The following is a 14,907-nucleotide window of genomic DNA, read 5'->3' as shown; positions in this document are numbered from 1 at the left end:
TTTTTCTTTTTTTTTTTAATTAATTATTTTATATTTTTATATCATTTATATTATTTTAATATGTTGATATTAAAAATAATTTTTTAAAAATAAAAAATTATTTAAATATATTTCTAAATAAAGAAAAATTAAATCATAATCATAATAGTGCCTTTACTTTATGACTAGGTTAGTTATTATTAATTTATATAATAAGCATAATCTATGTAGTTTTTTTTTTTTATATAAATTTAATAAATTATTAATTTATAACCGGTCAAAAATATTATTTAATTAAGAATATTAATTTATTAAGATTAAACTATACATCCAATAATCATTCCTTCCTGCAGAGTTTGATTAGTGCTCGGGATATTAAAAAAAAAAAAGATCTTTTACTTCCCTTACTTCGTATGATTAGGTTGGGTATTATTAAGTTATATATTAAGCATAATCTATGTATTGTTTTATAAATTTAATAAATTATTAATTTATAACCGGTCAAAAATATTATTTAATTAAGAATATTAATTTATTAAGATTAAACTATACATCCAATAATCATTCCTTCCTGCAGAGTTTGATTAGTGCTCGGGATATTAAAAAAAAAAGGTCTTTTACTTCCCTTACTTCGTATGATTAGGTTGTGTATTATTAATTTATATATTAAGCATAATCTATGTATTGTTTTATAAATTTAATAAATTATTAATTTATAACCGGTCAAAAATATTATTTAATTGAGAATATTAATTTATTAAGATTAAACTATACATCCAATAATCATTCCTTCCTGCAGAGTTTGATTAGTGCTCGGGATATTAAAAAAAAAAAGAACTAACAAAAACAAAAACATAAAAATAAGCAATAGTTTTATAATGAATTTTTTACAATGACACATGGGGGTGTAATAATCCAGAAGCGAGGACTTTGAAGCCTCGGCTTAGAGGCCCGCTAAGGAGCCCATATGGGACAATTAATTATAGCATCTGGTTGACCTGCTAAGATCTCACGCGCCTTGAAAGACACGTGGGTCCCGACCAGTTCTTTTTGGCATCCTTTAACTCGCGCTTTGAAATGAATGCCACTGCCATCACCATCAGCCTCACTGCTGCGTCTTTGCTTCGCTTTTGGTTATTTCTAATAAATTTGGTCAGAGAGTGATTCTCGAGAAAGAGGAATAGAGAAGCAGATGCTTCCCACGTTTCACTTCACTTCACTTTCCCTTTAGGGTTTTAATTATCACTGCTATGACTGACAGAATCAAGCTTGGTAAGTTTTCAACCTTCTGTTCTCCATGTTAATGCTATCCAAGGGTTTTACTTGATGTACGATACATACAAAGTAGCATTCAATTTTTTCTTTTCCTTTTCAAAATTTACTTCCAGCACCCTCCTACTAGCTGCTTCTATTATCTTCGAGCGAGCGAAAGTGAAACAGAAAGCAAGATATTTGAGGAACACTACTTTTGTCTGAAAGATGAGTTGGGTTTGTTTTTGAATTTTATAGGTAAGAGAGAAAATGATCTTTGGGAGGGATGTCAGAAGCAAAAAGAGAAGATGGTTGATGGAAGAACATAGCCATTTGAAGATGTCGTCATGGGTTCCAAACGATTATCCACCTCCTCTTCCTCCTTCCACGTTGTCTTCCCCATCTACAACTAATACTGTTTTCCATAAAGATTCAAATCCTTCATCTTCTGGTTCTAGAATTAGCCCTGCTGTTCTTTTCGTTATAGTGATTCTTGCTGTGCTATTTTTCATCTCCGGTTTGCTCCATTTGCTTATTAGATTCCTCATAAAACATCCAACTTCTTCAGCTTCCTCCCCATCTAATAGGTACCCTGAAATATCTGGTTCAGATGCGCTTCAAAGACAGTTACAGCAGCTCTTCCATCTCCATGATTCTGGTCTGGATCAAGCTTTTATAGATGCCCTTCCTGTTTTTCAGTTCAAAGAGATTGTGGGTCCAAAAGAGCCATTTGATTGTCCTGTTTGCCTGTGTGAATTTTCTGAGAAAGACAAGCTGAGATTGCTTCCTATGTGCAGCCATGCTTTCCATATCAACTGTATCGACACTTGGCTGCTATCCAACTCAACATGTCCTCTTTGCAGGGGAACCCTCTTCAATACAGCTGGGTTTTCAATGGAAAACCCAATGTTTGATTTCGATGACTTAAGGGAGGATGATGAGTGTCCCGGTGATGGAGATAATGTTTTCATTCCTAGTCAAAAGACTGGCGAAATTGAAGCAACTGTTGTTGACAAGGCGGTGTTACCTGTGAGACTCGGTAAATTCAGGAAGCTAAACGGTGGTGTAGGGGAGGCGGGAGGAGAAACAAGTAGCAGTAATTTAGATGCTAGAAGATGTTTTTCAATGGGTTCGTATCAGTATGTGCTCGGTGATACAGACCTTAGGGTTGGCTTAAGCAATGAGCGGCAAAGTCGTGATATCAAGCCTGCCGGAGGGACCGAACAGAAGGTGAATCTTTCAGTTGATGGAGATTTGGAGGAAAACAAGATCAGTAGCTTGAGCCAGGGTGAGAGCTTCTCTGTATCCAAAATATGGCTTTGGCGCAATAAGAAGGGAAAATTCTCAAGCTCCTCAGATGCACCGATGGGCATGCTGCCTTCTTAACTTAATGTGGATTTGCCATGGATGGATGGAACGCTGTAACAATTGAAGGCACTTTCTCTTGTAGGATGCTAATTCTTAAGGTATTTTCTTGTTTACTCATTAGCCATTGATCAAAGCTTGTTGTGCTTTTCGTTTTGATTTTGATATATTTTTTTTTTTGCTGGATGCTAAATCAAATCAAAAATATTCTGATGACTGGTCCTGGTTGTTGGTGTTCTGCTCTTCTGCTTGTAAGTAGAAATTTGATTCCAAGTGCTTTTTGCATTCATGAGGAGGATATATGTATAAAATGATTACGATTTCCCCAGCCCTACACTGAAAGTTACGTACTTGCTTACTTCGTGTTTTTGAGCCTATTAGCAACACGCCTGGAATTCTTATGCAATGGACTGGAATTAATTTTTATGTTGAAAACATTTCCATTCTCGTAATGCTACACAAACTTTTAATACAAAATTCTCACACAGACACATATGTCAGCTATATATATATATATATATATATATATATATAAAGAGGCCATTCATTTAAAATTTATGATTTTACAACTAATGAATTTAACACATCAGTTTGTATAAGAAGTTTATTTGTAAATCACTGTTCTTCCATTTATTAGACTGCATTTCAATAGAATTAAAATTTATCGTTTATGATGGGTAATCCGAGTCCAAATCTCATGGTATAAAAAGAGTTAACGCTATTGTAGCGTTTAATTACTATCTCAAGATAATAAAAAAAAAAGAAGAAGATATATAAAAATGTATTTGGTTGAACAGACAGATGAAGACATAAATAATAAATCTATTACTGATACAACTGTTAGGTTTCTAAAAAAAACATACATAATAGAAATTATAAATTTAAAATTTATTAGGAATTCCAAGAATTTTATTAGACAGTCTAGAGTTGTTTAAGGTTTATATAAAACGTTGATGAAGATCAAATGTTTTTATTTTTGTTTTGAATAATTGTTTTAAGGTTAGATAGTAGCAAACAATAAATCGTTCGAAGTATCTGATCTTTCACAATAATTCATATAAATTACAAGTGATAAATCTTTTAAACTCTTTTATGAAAGAGAGATTGCTACACTTTCTATTTTCTTTTGTGTTTTAGTTGTTTTTGTAATTAATATAGTTTTTCTTTGTATGCAGAAAATAAGAGACATAACATTTTATTTATGGAAAAACTTGAAAATTCTATAAATAATAAAATATTAATTTGCTCTTTAAATAATATCACATATATTATTTCAGGATAAGTTTAGAAATTTATTCAATCAAGTTAATAAATTTCTACTTGATTTTTTTTTTCTAGATTTGGAATTTTAATCCTTTATTTAATCACATTATATTTTTTAATTTCTAAAACTTTTTTACAATTAAATTACAATTGATTGATCATTTCATTTTAATTTTTGACTAATAGTATTCTTATGTGTGTGACTTATTAAGTTTCATAATAAATTGACTCAAATAAAATCATAATCAAATAAAATAGGATTAAATAAATTAATTGATTAATTTATTATCAATTTAATAATTGATTTATGTTTTACAATATCTAGTAACCTGTTATGATCCCTTAAATATTAGAAAAGTTTTAAGCAGTTTGACTTAACTTTTTAGTAATTAATTTTTTAGTGTAATTATTATTCATTCATTACGAATGTTTGATTTAGATATTATAAGATGAAATATATCTGTTTTGTTAAATCATTTTTGTTCTCAACATTATAGTAATTGATTATATGAATACAGTTTGAATCTCTTTTCAAATCTTATTCTATATTGGCTAAGGATTTTACAACAAATACTATTTGATGATAGAATAAATATATTTTTCTAATTTACTTAAGGTGATGACATCTCTTTTGAGTATTTAAATATATTTATATAGTTTATGATATGCTTGATATTTGTTTATTTATTATAACATGTAGTCAATATCAAAACATAACGCTTTCTATATAAGATAACTTAATAATATTAAATATAAGAATTTTTTACACAAATATAATGTGAATCTTTTCATAAAATATGTGATCTTTTTGTATGAAGTTCTTATGCAAATAAGTTCAACAAAAATGTTATCTAACAAGCATTTACATTTTAATTATAATGTCCTTTATCCTCAACTTATGAGAGTAATTGTCTTTTCATAATAAAAGGAATATAATATGTATTAGTTTTAACAACTCTAATTAATATAATCTTAATAAAAAATTGATTAGAAACAATGCTTTGATGCAATAGAAATGTCATGATTATAATTATAATTTTCTTTGCAATTTCCTATGGATTTATCTTTACTCTAGATTCATTAATTAAATATCAAATTTATTAATTAAATATAAATGAATATTAAAGATAAAAAACTTTTATTGATAATAAATATTTTTTACATTAATAAAATCAATGCCATATATAACCAACTGATTAGCTGCATAACATATTCACTAACATAATTTTAGAGTAAATTTTTATATTTTTAAAATAAAAAAATATAAAAAAAACATGTTTCTAAAGATAATATTTATTATTATGATATAATAAAAAGTACAAATGAGACATATTTCTAAAAATAATATCTATTATTACGATGTCCCCTCTAACATCAACAGGGTTGAGACCTCAATGGATATTGCTTCCCTAAAGTATATGACCTGTAAGGATCTACATTTTGGATTGGTGTTTGATCTCATTTCAAAATAAAAAATTGTTGTTATTGTGAATCCTATAACCCTTACTTGGTGGTTACTTTAGTGCATTTTATTTTATATACTCAATGTTGTGAATAAAATTGGTCCAGATAAAGTAACTTTTAACAGCTTGGATAAAATGGAAAAAATGACTGAAGCAACAAAGTTCCATTCTATTTGCTTTCAAACGAGGGACTTCTTATTAATCATGCTCATTAATTAGGTTATTTTCTTTGTATAATAAGATCTTAAACCTTATTTACAATGTTGCATTAAAAGACCTCGTACATGGACCGGAGTTATGACGATTATCCTTCTAAATTGGAATTTTCATGGTTTAGGTGGAAAGAACAAAAAAAATATTATTCTTTATTAGTAAAAAAGTAATAAATTTCACCAACTAGTATTTTGATTACTAGGAACTTTAACTAGGCTCATAGTCCGGATAAAGAGACTAATTGAATATAGAAAGGATGTATCATCTCTAGTATATTTTATCTAATGTAAGTTGCATTGTTTATTTGTCCTAGACATGTTTTTATTATTTGATTTGTCTAAGGTTTTAAAAAAAGTCATCTTCTGCAAGGAGATTTTTATCTTATTAGGCTAAAATCTAACCATTCTAAAGCCTAAAAAATTAAAGTTGTATTCTTGTCAATTCATTTAGTTTAGTACTGGGAATATGTCTTATTTTGTAAAATTCATATCCTAAATATTAATTAAACAAATTGATTTTTATGGTACTTTTAAAATTTTAGCCAAGTCCTTAATGGATAATTAAAAATCTGTTGTGATACCTATTAATATATATATATTTTTTTCATATGTTTTCAAGTATGATAAAAATGTATTTTTTTTAATTTTTTATGAAATATGTATGAAAATTTTAGAATTTGATTGTATGCACACAAAAACAATGTATTTTTGGCATAAGGAATTTTTATATATATTTTTTTGTATTTTTCTCTGAAATTTTGAAGAAAAAACAAATATATTTAATATTGAGTTAGTATCTTACAATATAAGTTTACAATTAAAATATTAAATAAAATAATTAAAAAACATGCAAGGACCTACAAATAAATTCACCGAATGCATTAAAATAACAAATAGATGAAAAGAAAAAGTATAATGAACATCTAATACAAACATATAGTAAGTGGAATGAGAGGGGAGAAGATATGTTCATTGAACTTCATCCACTTATTAAAGTTTAAGGAATACCTTAACAATGTTGCCTTTTTAGCTTGGAATTTTGTGCTCATTCCTAAAACTTCTAATCCTTCGGCACTTTCGCTATCATTCTTGGATTCAAGAGCTTTGCCTTTTATCTTTTTCTTTCTACTTTTTATCAATATTTCATAGACTTTTTATCAAAAGACTTTTGGTGATATAATCTTGTAAGTTTTTTTTTTTTTCTCTCTTTTCTTTCCTTTTTTTTTTAATAGCCTTAAATGATAGGTAGTTGGAAAATCATTTATGAGTTTGAAGGTGGTTTTTCAAAACTAAATTATAAAAGATTCTTTCTCATTTCCTGTTTCTTTTTTTTTTTTTTTTCCTGTAAGGAAATGATTCTTCTCTCTTATTCTTTTGTTTTCCTGCTATTTAAATATATAACAAGCTTTTGAAGCTTCTGCGAAAAAGTTTGGAACTTCATAACTAAAGTTTGGTCGAAAATGATTAAATATTTTTAATAAATTACTTGTGGCAAGTGAGAGGTTATTGAAGCCAACTAAGCCATCTAATTTTAGGGAAAATGAAGAAGAAAACAAAGATGATCATAGAGATTCTTTGAAAAAACTGTCTTAATTTAACAAATAATATCAAAATGAACTTAGGAATCAACTGATTTGTTTGCTATGAACAACCATCATTAAAAAAAATAAAAATAAATAAACACCCGTCCATTAACATCTCTCACACAAAAAAGAATCACAAAGATTTTAAGCCTAAAAAATATCAGGGAAGGGGGAATACTTGGATGGATAAAGAGGAATAAATATTAGAAATAGAACCAAATACCTGCGATTCTTCAACATCCAAGCAAACAACACAGGAAACACCAAAAATGAAGAAAACACCATAACATCTGTAATACCTGCTAACATTGCCATTAATGAAGATTAGAGGAGTGAGAAAAAATAAAAGTAAAATATGAAATACTTGCATCAAAATCATTTTTTTCTTTTAACTCGTTAATTATGGCCACCTCTCATGATCCTCTCTCTGCCCATACATCTCTCTTCACTGTGATTTCCTTCGTTTTTTGTTTTCCAAATCTCTCTGTCAACATCACCAGTCTCTTTCTCTTCACTGTGATCATCGAAATATGAAGCATGCATTCTACAACATTGAAACATGCCTTAAATCCATGCCTCGATTCCTCGTAAAACATCCTAGTACTAAAAGTGTTTCTCTTTTTGTGCTGGCTTGGTGGAATACCTGGTGATGCTTCTGTCGAAGAAAAAAGGGGGAGGACGAGGAATGGTGGGGTTTGATGCTTAGGAGTCTAGCTCATCACCCAAGCTGTACGAGAGGGAGGGAGGGAGGGAAATATAAATAAACTTCCGGTCTATCTATTTTAAGATAAGAAAAAAAAAGAAAAAAAAATCAACAATATCATTGTCATCAAATCTCAATCCAGATGTTTCTGAAGAAGGGTCACAAACCTCAAACCTCTGCAAAATTTCAACAGTGCCATTTTTACAGGAAATGAACAGCGAGAAATGTATAGTGTTGATGACTCGAGGAGAGCTCACATTCTCACAAACAAGGCATATTTCTCAGCAAGGTCATCGTGCCTTGTCATGTTATCAATTTTATTTGATGAAAATATGTTGTCGAACAATCTTTTCTCCTTAGGTTAAATTCTAATAAAATAAAGTTTTAGTTAACTAGTGTTCTTATGGCACTCGTTAAGAGTTATTTAATGTTTCAAATTGGTCTTCACTTTCTTTTCTAGTTATTTAATGTAAGAAAAAAAAAAAAAAACATTCCCTGTCAACTAAACTTCGTTAAGTCATTAATGCACTTCTTCTTTGTTTTTTTGCTTTTTTTTTTTTCACCAAAATAATTCTTTTATAAACTACAACTTATCATAATCATAAATGATAATTTTAAAAAATATATATTTTTGATATTTTTATGTGAATATATTAAAAAAGAAAAGAATGATATACTGCATGTATGCCATAACAGGAAAATTAATTTTTTAATTAATAAAAAAAAGTACTCATAAGAAAAAAAAATGAATACAATCATGAAGAAATGTATTTTATTTTTCAAAATGATTCATGTAATATTTCCTGTTTTCTTTTTACCAATAAATATATTTTCTTATAAGATCCATAATTAGTTGAACAAAAAGCAAAAGAACTTCAAAGAAGAATATTTTTTTTATAACTATAAGAACTTGGACATCATTTTCATTACATCACAAATATTAAATAAAAACCGCACAGTAGGTTCGCCTAAAATAATTAATGAGATAATTGCTAAAATCATAAGAAAAGCCAAGAAAAATTAATATTAAATTGACTGATATCTAATGAAATAATATACCAGATATAATTTAATTTATTCAACTGTAATTAGTTTTTAATTATCAAACTTTAAGAAAAAGAATTTAAAAAAATCATAAAAGGTTGTAAAAAAACACTTATTAATATTATAAAAATTATCATAATCTCATTTAAAAATAAATTTAAAACAGAGGAAGTGTGACCCCATTTTTTTTTTTTTTTTTAAGTTGGATGGATAACATGTTGTCCATGCATCTTTGTTTTTGCTTTTAAAAACTAGACTATGCAGATGATGCATTATCTCTACTTCAATTCGAGCGACCTCATCCGGTGAGAAAGTCAGCTTCCTATTACGATTCTAAAACTCTATTTTCAAGTAAAAACACATATCAAAAATCTTTAGAAGCATTAATAAACCCATTAAGAGTCTTAAAAGAGCATTTATTTTGTTGAGAAAATGAAAAATTAACTCGATTTTAAAAATCTTGCCTATACCCAATCTAGTTTTTATAGCAAAATAAAAAAAAAAAACATTTCAATATAACTTTTCTTGTTCCAAAAAATTCTTTAATATCAAGAATAATTTTTTTTTATCAATATAATAATGCTAACCAATGACTTTTTTTATCATTTGTATTTTTTTAACAAGTTTCTCTCTTATCTCTAAACACAAGAACTAAATAATAAATAAAATAAAATTTTGAATGATAACAAAAAAAAAAGAAACAATAGGGACCAAATTGTTTTTTGCCAAATTCTTAAGGCAAAAAATGGTTTAAGAAAAAAAATTCATTCTTTGCCTTATTTTAAAATTTGATCTCTAATTTTTTTTAATCACTGTAACTAATTTTTTTTCTGTAAATTTGAGTATTAATCTAATGTGAAAATAATTTTTGACATTATGATAAGAATATAAAACATAAAACAAAACAGATTATAAAATACATGTAGGACGAATCTGGAAAAACAAATTTAATGATTGAAATCGAAGAAAAGAGACAAAACAGAACAAAACTATTACAATATACGGTAAATCCTTTCACCTGTTGGAGTAACTCAATAGTGAAAATTACATATCCTTTAGATTTGTTCTTATTTATTAACAATTAAAGACTTATTTAATGTTTAAATTAATATCATTTATTTATTTGTGCCTAAATGTTTGCTTTTTTCAATAATAAATAAATTGAAATAAATTCATTTAAACAATATTTAACGAAGAGGCATCTTATCCGTATCGTGAGGATGGCATCTTCATTGTTGTATTCCCATCTCACCCTAAACCTTATCTATTGAACTCTCCTCTCTCTCACTTGCAAACCAGACCAGACATCAAGTTTGCGATGTTACATGTCTTAAGTATCTATATTGGATTGATATTTTTTTAGAATACTAGATACGGTGCCATGGCAGCCATAATCCCGTGCCACTATTGTTCTTCCATGGCTATCTCCAAACTACCCAGAAGCCATATTCCTTCGGGGAACATTAACCACGTCAATGCTGCTTGGTGGGGTCGGCAGCTCTCACTCAGATGTTCTCTCAAAGCCTCCCAGAAGGCTCAGTTCCGTAATAAACTGGTATTTGTTGTTTTTGTTTTGAATATGTTGTTGATTTTAAAGAGTTGAAAATTTATGATGCCTCTCAATTATTGCGGTTTGATGAAGTCTAGCTTTTATGCTTTAAATAGAGTGTTTGGTGTTTTGTTTGCATTGCAAAAGTTTTTCTTTTTTTTTGATATATTACAATAGAGGCATGTGAGTCCTCTGGGAGAAGAGGAGAAAACTTCCCTAAAGAACGCATGGCTTATTTGTTGACGTGGAAACCAATTGATTTGACCAACTTTTCCTGATGGAAGCAAACAATGCCTTACAATGATAAGAGTTTATTTTATCTTTTGTGCAGAAAGTGAAGTTATTTTCCTTGAAGGAGTGTGCAATCTCTGTTGCTTTGGCAGTTGGATTGCTAACAGGAATGCCTTTTGTAGATTGGTCTCCAAATGCTTATGCAGCTAATCCAGCGATGCCTGATCTTTCAGTGTTAATATCTGGACCCCCAATCAAAGATCCGGGTGCATTATTAAGATATGCTCTGCCAATTGACAATAAAGCTATAAGGGAAGTACAAAAGCCGCTCGAAGATATCACAGATAGTCTCAAGGTCACTGGAGTCAAGGCACTTGATTCTGTGGAGAGAGTAAGAAAACTCGAGTTTTCCCTTTCCCCCTCCTTTTCTGTGCTTGTTTCGGAGATATGATGGTTTAATGGTAGCTGTGAATTTTCTTTTTGAGTAATATAGAATCTCAGGCAATCATCTCAAGCCCTTAAGCAGGGAAAGAGTTTGATTATCTCAGGCTTAGCTGAATCAAAGAAGGACCATGGAGTGGAGCTGCTTGGTAAGCTTGAAACTGGAATGGATGAACTTCAACAGATTGTGGTGGATCGGAACAGAGATGCAGTAGCACCTAAGCAGAAGGAGTTGCTTAGTTATGTTGGCAGGTAAATTTTATAGTAGAATCATTTTGCTAAGGATTGAGCTTTTTGATTACTTCGAAATGAGTAAAGTGCATGAGGACCTGATTTGAACTTAGGGACAAACGTTTCTCCAGTTGGCCTTCAATGACATGTTTTCTCTGTTAGTGCATAACAATTTTTATTTTGTTGTTGTTGCTGTGATATTACAGTCGCTCTAATGGTTTGAGATGGATGCCACTGTATTTCAAATCAATATGATTGATTGTGAAGTGTTACCGTGTTCCTAAATATAAGTATTGAAAAATATAGTTGGTTCAAAAAAGCAATTAGCATTTAATTGTAAAATGAAATAGCACTTTACCTTTGGATGTACAGAATATGAAGCTGTGATGAAGTTATAAACAACAAAGTGTTTGTCGATCGAGGGGAGTGTGTGGTTCATTATATCATGTTGAATCTAATGTTGAATAACAGCAATGGAGAACCGTTGTGAAGTTTGCGACCTGGTGATAACAACATCAGTCTTGTTACTGAATCTGATCTTGAATAACTGGCACGAAGAATTTGTGAAGTTTCCAAGTTGGCTTCTCACAATACCTTTAGTCTTGTACTAGATTTTGATCTAAAAGAACAGCCATGAAGAATACTGAATAGAGCTTCTGGAATGTTAGATGTTTCTCCATGAGGTGTTGCAAGCTGATATTAGCATTTGCCATGTTGGTTAAAAATCTGGATAATCTGCAAAGCATGACTTGAGGTCAAAAGCCAATAAATTCACAAAACATTCTCCCTGTGATTGTGCTTGTTAGCATCTTCCCTTCTCTCTTAATTGCAAACCTTTACTTTCCCTTTACGTTTTACATCTAGCTGCATCGACATCAATTTGGTCTCCAATACAACCATATGGTATTCAAATAAATTGAATGGAATTAACTCTTCCATTACACCCGGTACAAAAACAATACCCCACTTGGCTGAAGTTCTTACTGTGACCACTGTTTTTCCCACTCTCATGTTGCTGTGGATCACTAACGAGAATGTGTCCATGTATGGTATCTCTTTTATAACTGCCTCCTGCATATCACGAAAAAATTGAGGACTTGAAAAAGTTAATCCTCTTAAGATAAAATCTATTCTCATATATACCCTTGTCATTGACCTGCAGCTGAGATCTTCCTGGGGCATTGGGTTTCTGCAGTGTTGAAGAGGATATGGTGGATGGCTTCCCATATGAGGTGCCTGAGGAATACCAGAGTATGCCTCTATTGAAGGGAAGAGCAACTGTGGATATGAAGGTCAAGGTCAAAGACAATCCCAATACAGACGAGTTTATGTTCAGGATTGTTCTAGATGGTTACAATGCACCAGTAACTGCTGGGAACTTTTTGGACTTGGTGCAACGGCACTTCTATGATGGAATGGAAATTCAAAGAGGTAAAATGCCTTAAAACATTGTATAAGAAAAAAGTTGAGCTCAACTATAAATCACTCTGCCTTTGGACTGTCTTTTACTATAATTATTTTCACACTAGCAGGATCAGACTTTAAATTTGCATTTCTGAATATTAAGGCGAGTTCATTTGTACTCGCAAAATGGTGCTAAAATTGCTTCACTTCAATGTAATATCACTATCACTATCATACATAAATTGAAAGTGTTTCCATTAGTTTGAGATTTTGTTTATGTAAATACCTTTGAGATTTCCTTGGACTTACTGCAGCGGATGGCTTTGTTGTTCAAACCGGGGATCCTGAAGGTCCTGCAGAGGGTTTTATTGATCCTAGTACAGAGAAAACTCGGACAATACCGTTGGAAATCATGGTCAATGGAGAGAAATCACCATTCTATGGGGCAACTTTGGAGGTAATGCCCACTCCCACACAAGCACTCGTATATCTTGGACTAAGAATACAAAGATCATGAAGAAAGAAGTCTTAATTTCATCACATTTTGTCTCTAATATGGTGTATATTTTATCCAGTTTCATGTTATAATTGTACTGAATCTATTGTCTGATTTCGGCTCTCTTTACCCAATGGTTCAGTTGACTGTCACTTGACTTTGTGTTCATCTCACTTGAATTAGCAGTTCTAAGAAATCTTTAACCCCTCACATGGCATGGTCATACCTTTTTTTTTTCTTTTCCGGTTTAAAGGTTTTAGCCTTTTACCATGGACCTTGAACTAAACAATTATTTGAATTTGGTCAATCAATTTATAATTTTAGGAAATACATGCAGCTCACTTTAACTGTGTGAAAGCTTGACTCTGGTAGATTGAAATTCATAGTAGTCATTATTAAATAATTATCTTAACCTAAAAATATAAGCTATGAAGTGAAACTTTAAAAATGATTTATATTACTTTTCAACATGTTTTCAAGTGGAAGTCCTTTAGTTAGATGAATGTGATGAGATTTGAACTTATAACCGTTTGTTCATCTTCTAATACCATATGAAGTAACCATCCTAACTCAAAAACCTTAAGCTAAGTGGAGCTCTAAAAATGGTTTTTATTACTCTTTAACACTCATTGCAGCTGATGAAAAATAAGTATTCCTAGTACTGGCGATAGATTCTTCTGAATAAGTGCCTTAATTTGTGCGGTGCCACAATGTTCAAATTCTTCTTACTCATCTCAATATAGCATAAAAAATTGCAATTTTCATTAGTTTTGGGTATTTCCTTGTATTTTCCATGAAGGCATATATTGTGTGTTTATTTCATTTTCCCCTCTTGTTTCTGAAAATATGTGATTTTGCAAGATTTTCTGATATTATTGCTATGTTTCTTGACAGGAGCTTGGTTTATACAAGGCTCAGACGAGGCTTCCATTCAATGCATTTGGAACAATGGCCATGGCCAGAGATGTGAGAACTTGATTTTTGAAATCTCTCACGTGTGTGCTCTCCGGTGATTCCAATATTCTGAAAGATTAACCGGAAGTTGGGTTTTTTTTCTTACAGGAGTTTGAGAACAACTCAGCTTCAAGCCAGGTATTCTGGCTACTAAAAGAAAGTGAGCTAACTCCCAGCAATGCAAATATATTGGATGGTCGATATGCTGTCTTTGGTTATGTTACGGAAAATGAGGATTATTTAGCAGATCTCAAGGTTGGAGACGTCATAGAGTCCATTCAAGTGGTTTCTGGCCTCGATAATCTGGTTAACCCAAGCTATAAAATTGCCCGTTAGTCCATTCAGTACCTGATATTGCCTCCGGGAGTTCGGTGACAGCTTGCAATGACGTCCCTGAGCAGATTTTAAGCTTGTTTTCTGTTGATTTCATTATATGACTACAACCTTTCATCTCCAGTGACTCGTAGCTTTCCACCTGAGAATTTATTTATTCTTCGCATTGCGTCCTTGACCACAAGCATTGTTATGTATATCTCTATGTGTGTGTGTGTGTGTTCTTTGGCTGTTAGGTGTGACGTTTCGGATTCCATGAACCGAAACATTTAAGCTACAATTAATGCACTAATTCTTCTCATCTTCTTCTCCGGTAGAAACCTGAACTTCTTGAAAAAGAAACGAACCAAGAACCCTAAGCTTCCTTTCAATCCTGGAAATAACATCCTCACACTTTGCTCTACA

At 30.8% G+C, this 14,907-nt stretch overlaps 2 protein-coding genes and 1 long non-coding RNA gene across 6 annotated transcripts; 2 read left to right on the top strand and 1 right to left on the bottom strand.

Moving 5' to 3' along the window:
- Positions 1–1,079: 1,079 nt before the first annotated feature.
- LOC118036919 (RING-H2 finger protein ATL46) lies at positions 1,080–3,072 on the top strand. 4 transcript variants are annotated; one of them, XR_004685472.2, is made up of 3 exons: positions 1,080–1,251; positions 1,489–2,696; positions 2,855–3,072. XR_004685472.2 is itself a non-coding variant. In XM_073409669.1 (2 exons), exon 2 carries the CDS (start codon positions 1,501–1,503, stop codon positions 2,614–2,616), a length of 1,116 nt encoding a protein of 371 aa, XP_073265770.1. In that variant the 5' UTR covers positions 1,080–1,251; positions 1,489–1,500; the 3' UTR covers positions 2,617–2,813. The 4 variants fall into 4 exon arrangements, 1 of the variants encoding a protein (XP_073265770.1); XR_004685473.2 differs by having other exon boundaries at positions 2,852–3,072; XR_004685474.2 differs by having other exon boundaries at positions 1,368–2,696.
- A 4,148-nt stretch (positions 3,073–7,220) lies between these two features.
- LOC118036918 (uncharacterized) lies at positions 7,221–8,155 on the bottom strand. The gene is made up of 3 exons (XR_004685471.1): positions 7,987–8,155; positions 7,760–7,893; positions 7,221–7,415 (listed from the first exon to the last, which is right to left on the bottom strand). It is a non-coding gene; the product is annotated as an uncharacterized lncRNA (long non-coding RNA).
- A 1,915-nt stretch (positions 8,156–10,070) lies between these two features.
- On the top strand, positions 10,071–14,686 carry LOC118036917 (peptidyl-prolyl cis-trans isomerase CYP38, chloroplastic). Its single transcript, XM_035042778.2, has 7 exons — positions 10,071–10,418; positions 10,744–11,034; positions 11,137–11,336; positions 12,511–12,746; positions 13,034–13,176; positions 14,110–14,181; positions 14,278–14,686. Exons 1-7 carry the CDS (start codon positions 10,245–10,247, stop codon positions 14,503–14,505), a joined length of 1,344 nt encoding a protein of 447 aa, XP_034898669.1. The 5' UTR covers positions 10,071–10,244; the 3' UTR covers positions 14,506–14,686.
- The last annotated feature ends 221 nt before the right edge of the window (positions 14,687–14,907 follow it).

The sequence above is a fragment of the Populus alba genome, chromosome 1 (genome assembly GCF_005239225.2).
Source record: "Populus alba chromosome 1, ASM523922v2, whole genome shotgun sequence".
Classification (NCBI taxonomy): Eukaryota; Viridiplantae; Streptophyta; class Magnoliopsida; order Malpighiales; family Salicaceae; genus Populus; species Populus alba.
The sequence above is the reverse complement of the archived record's forward strand: the minus strand, read 5'-3'. Positions and strand labels throughout refer to the sequence as shown.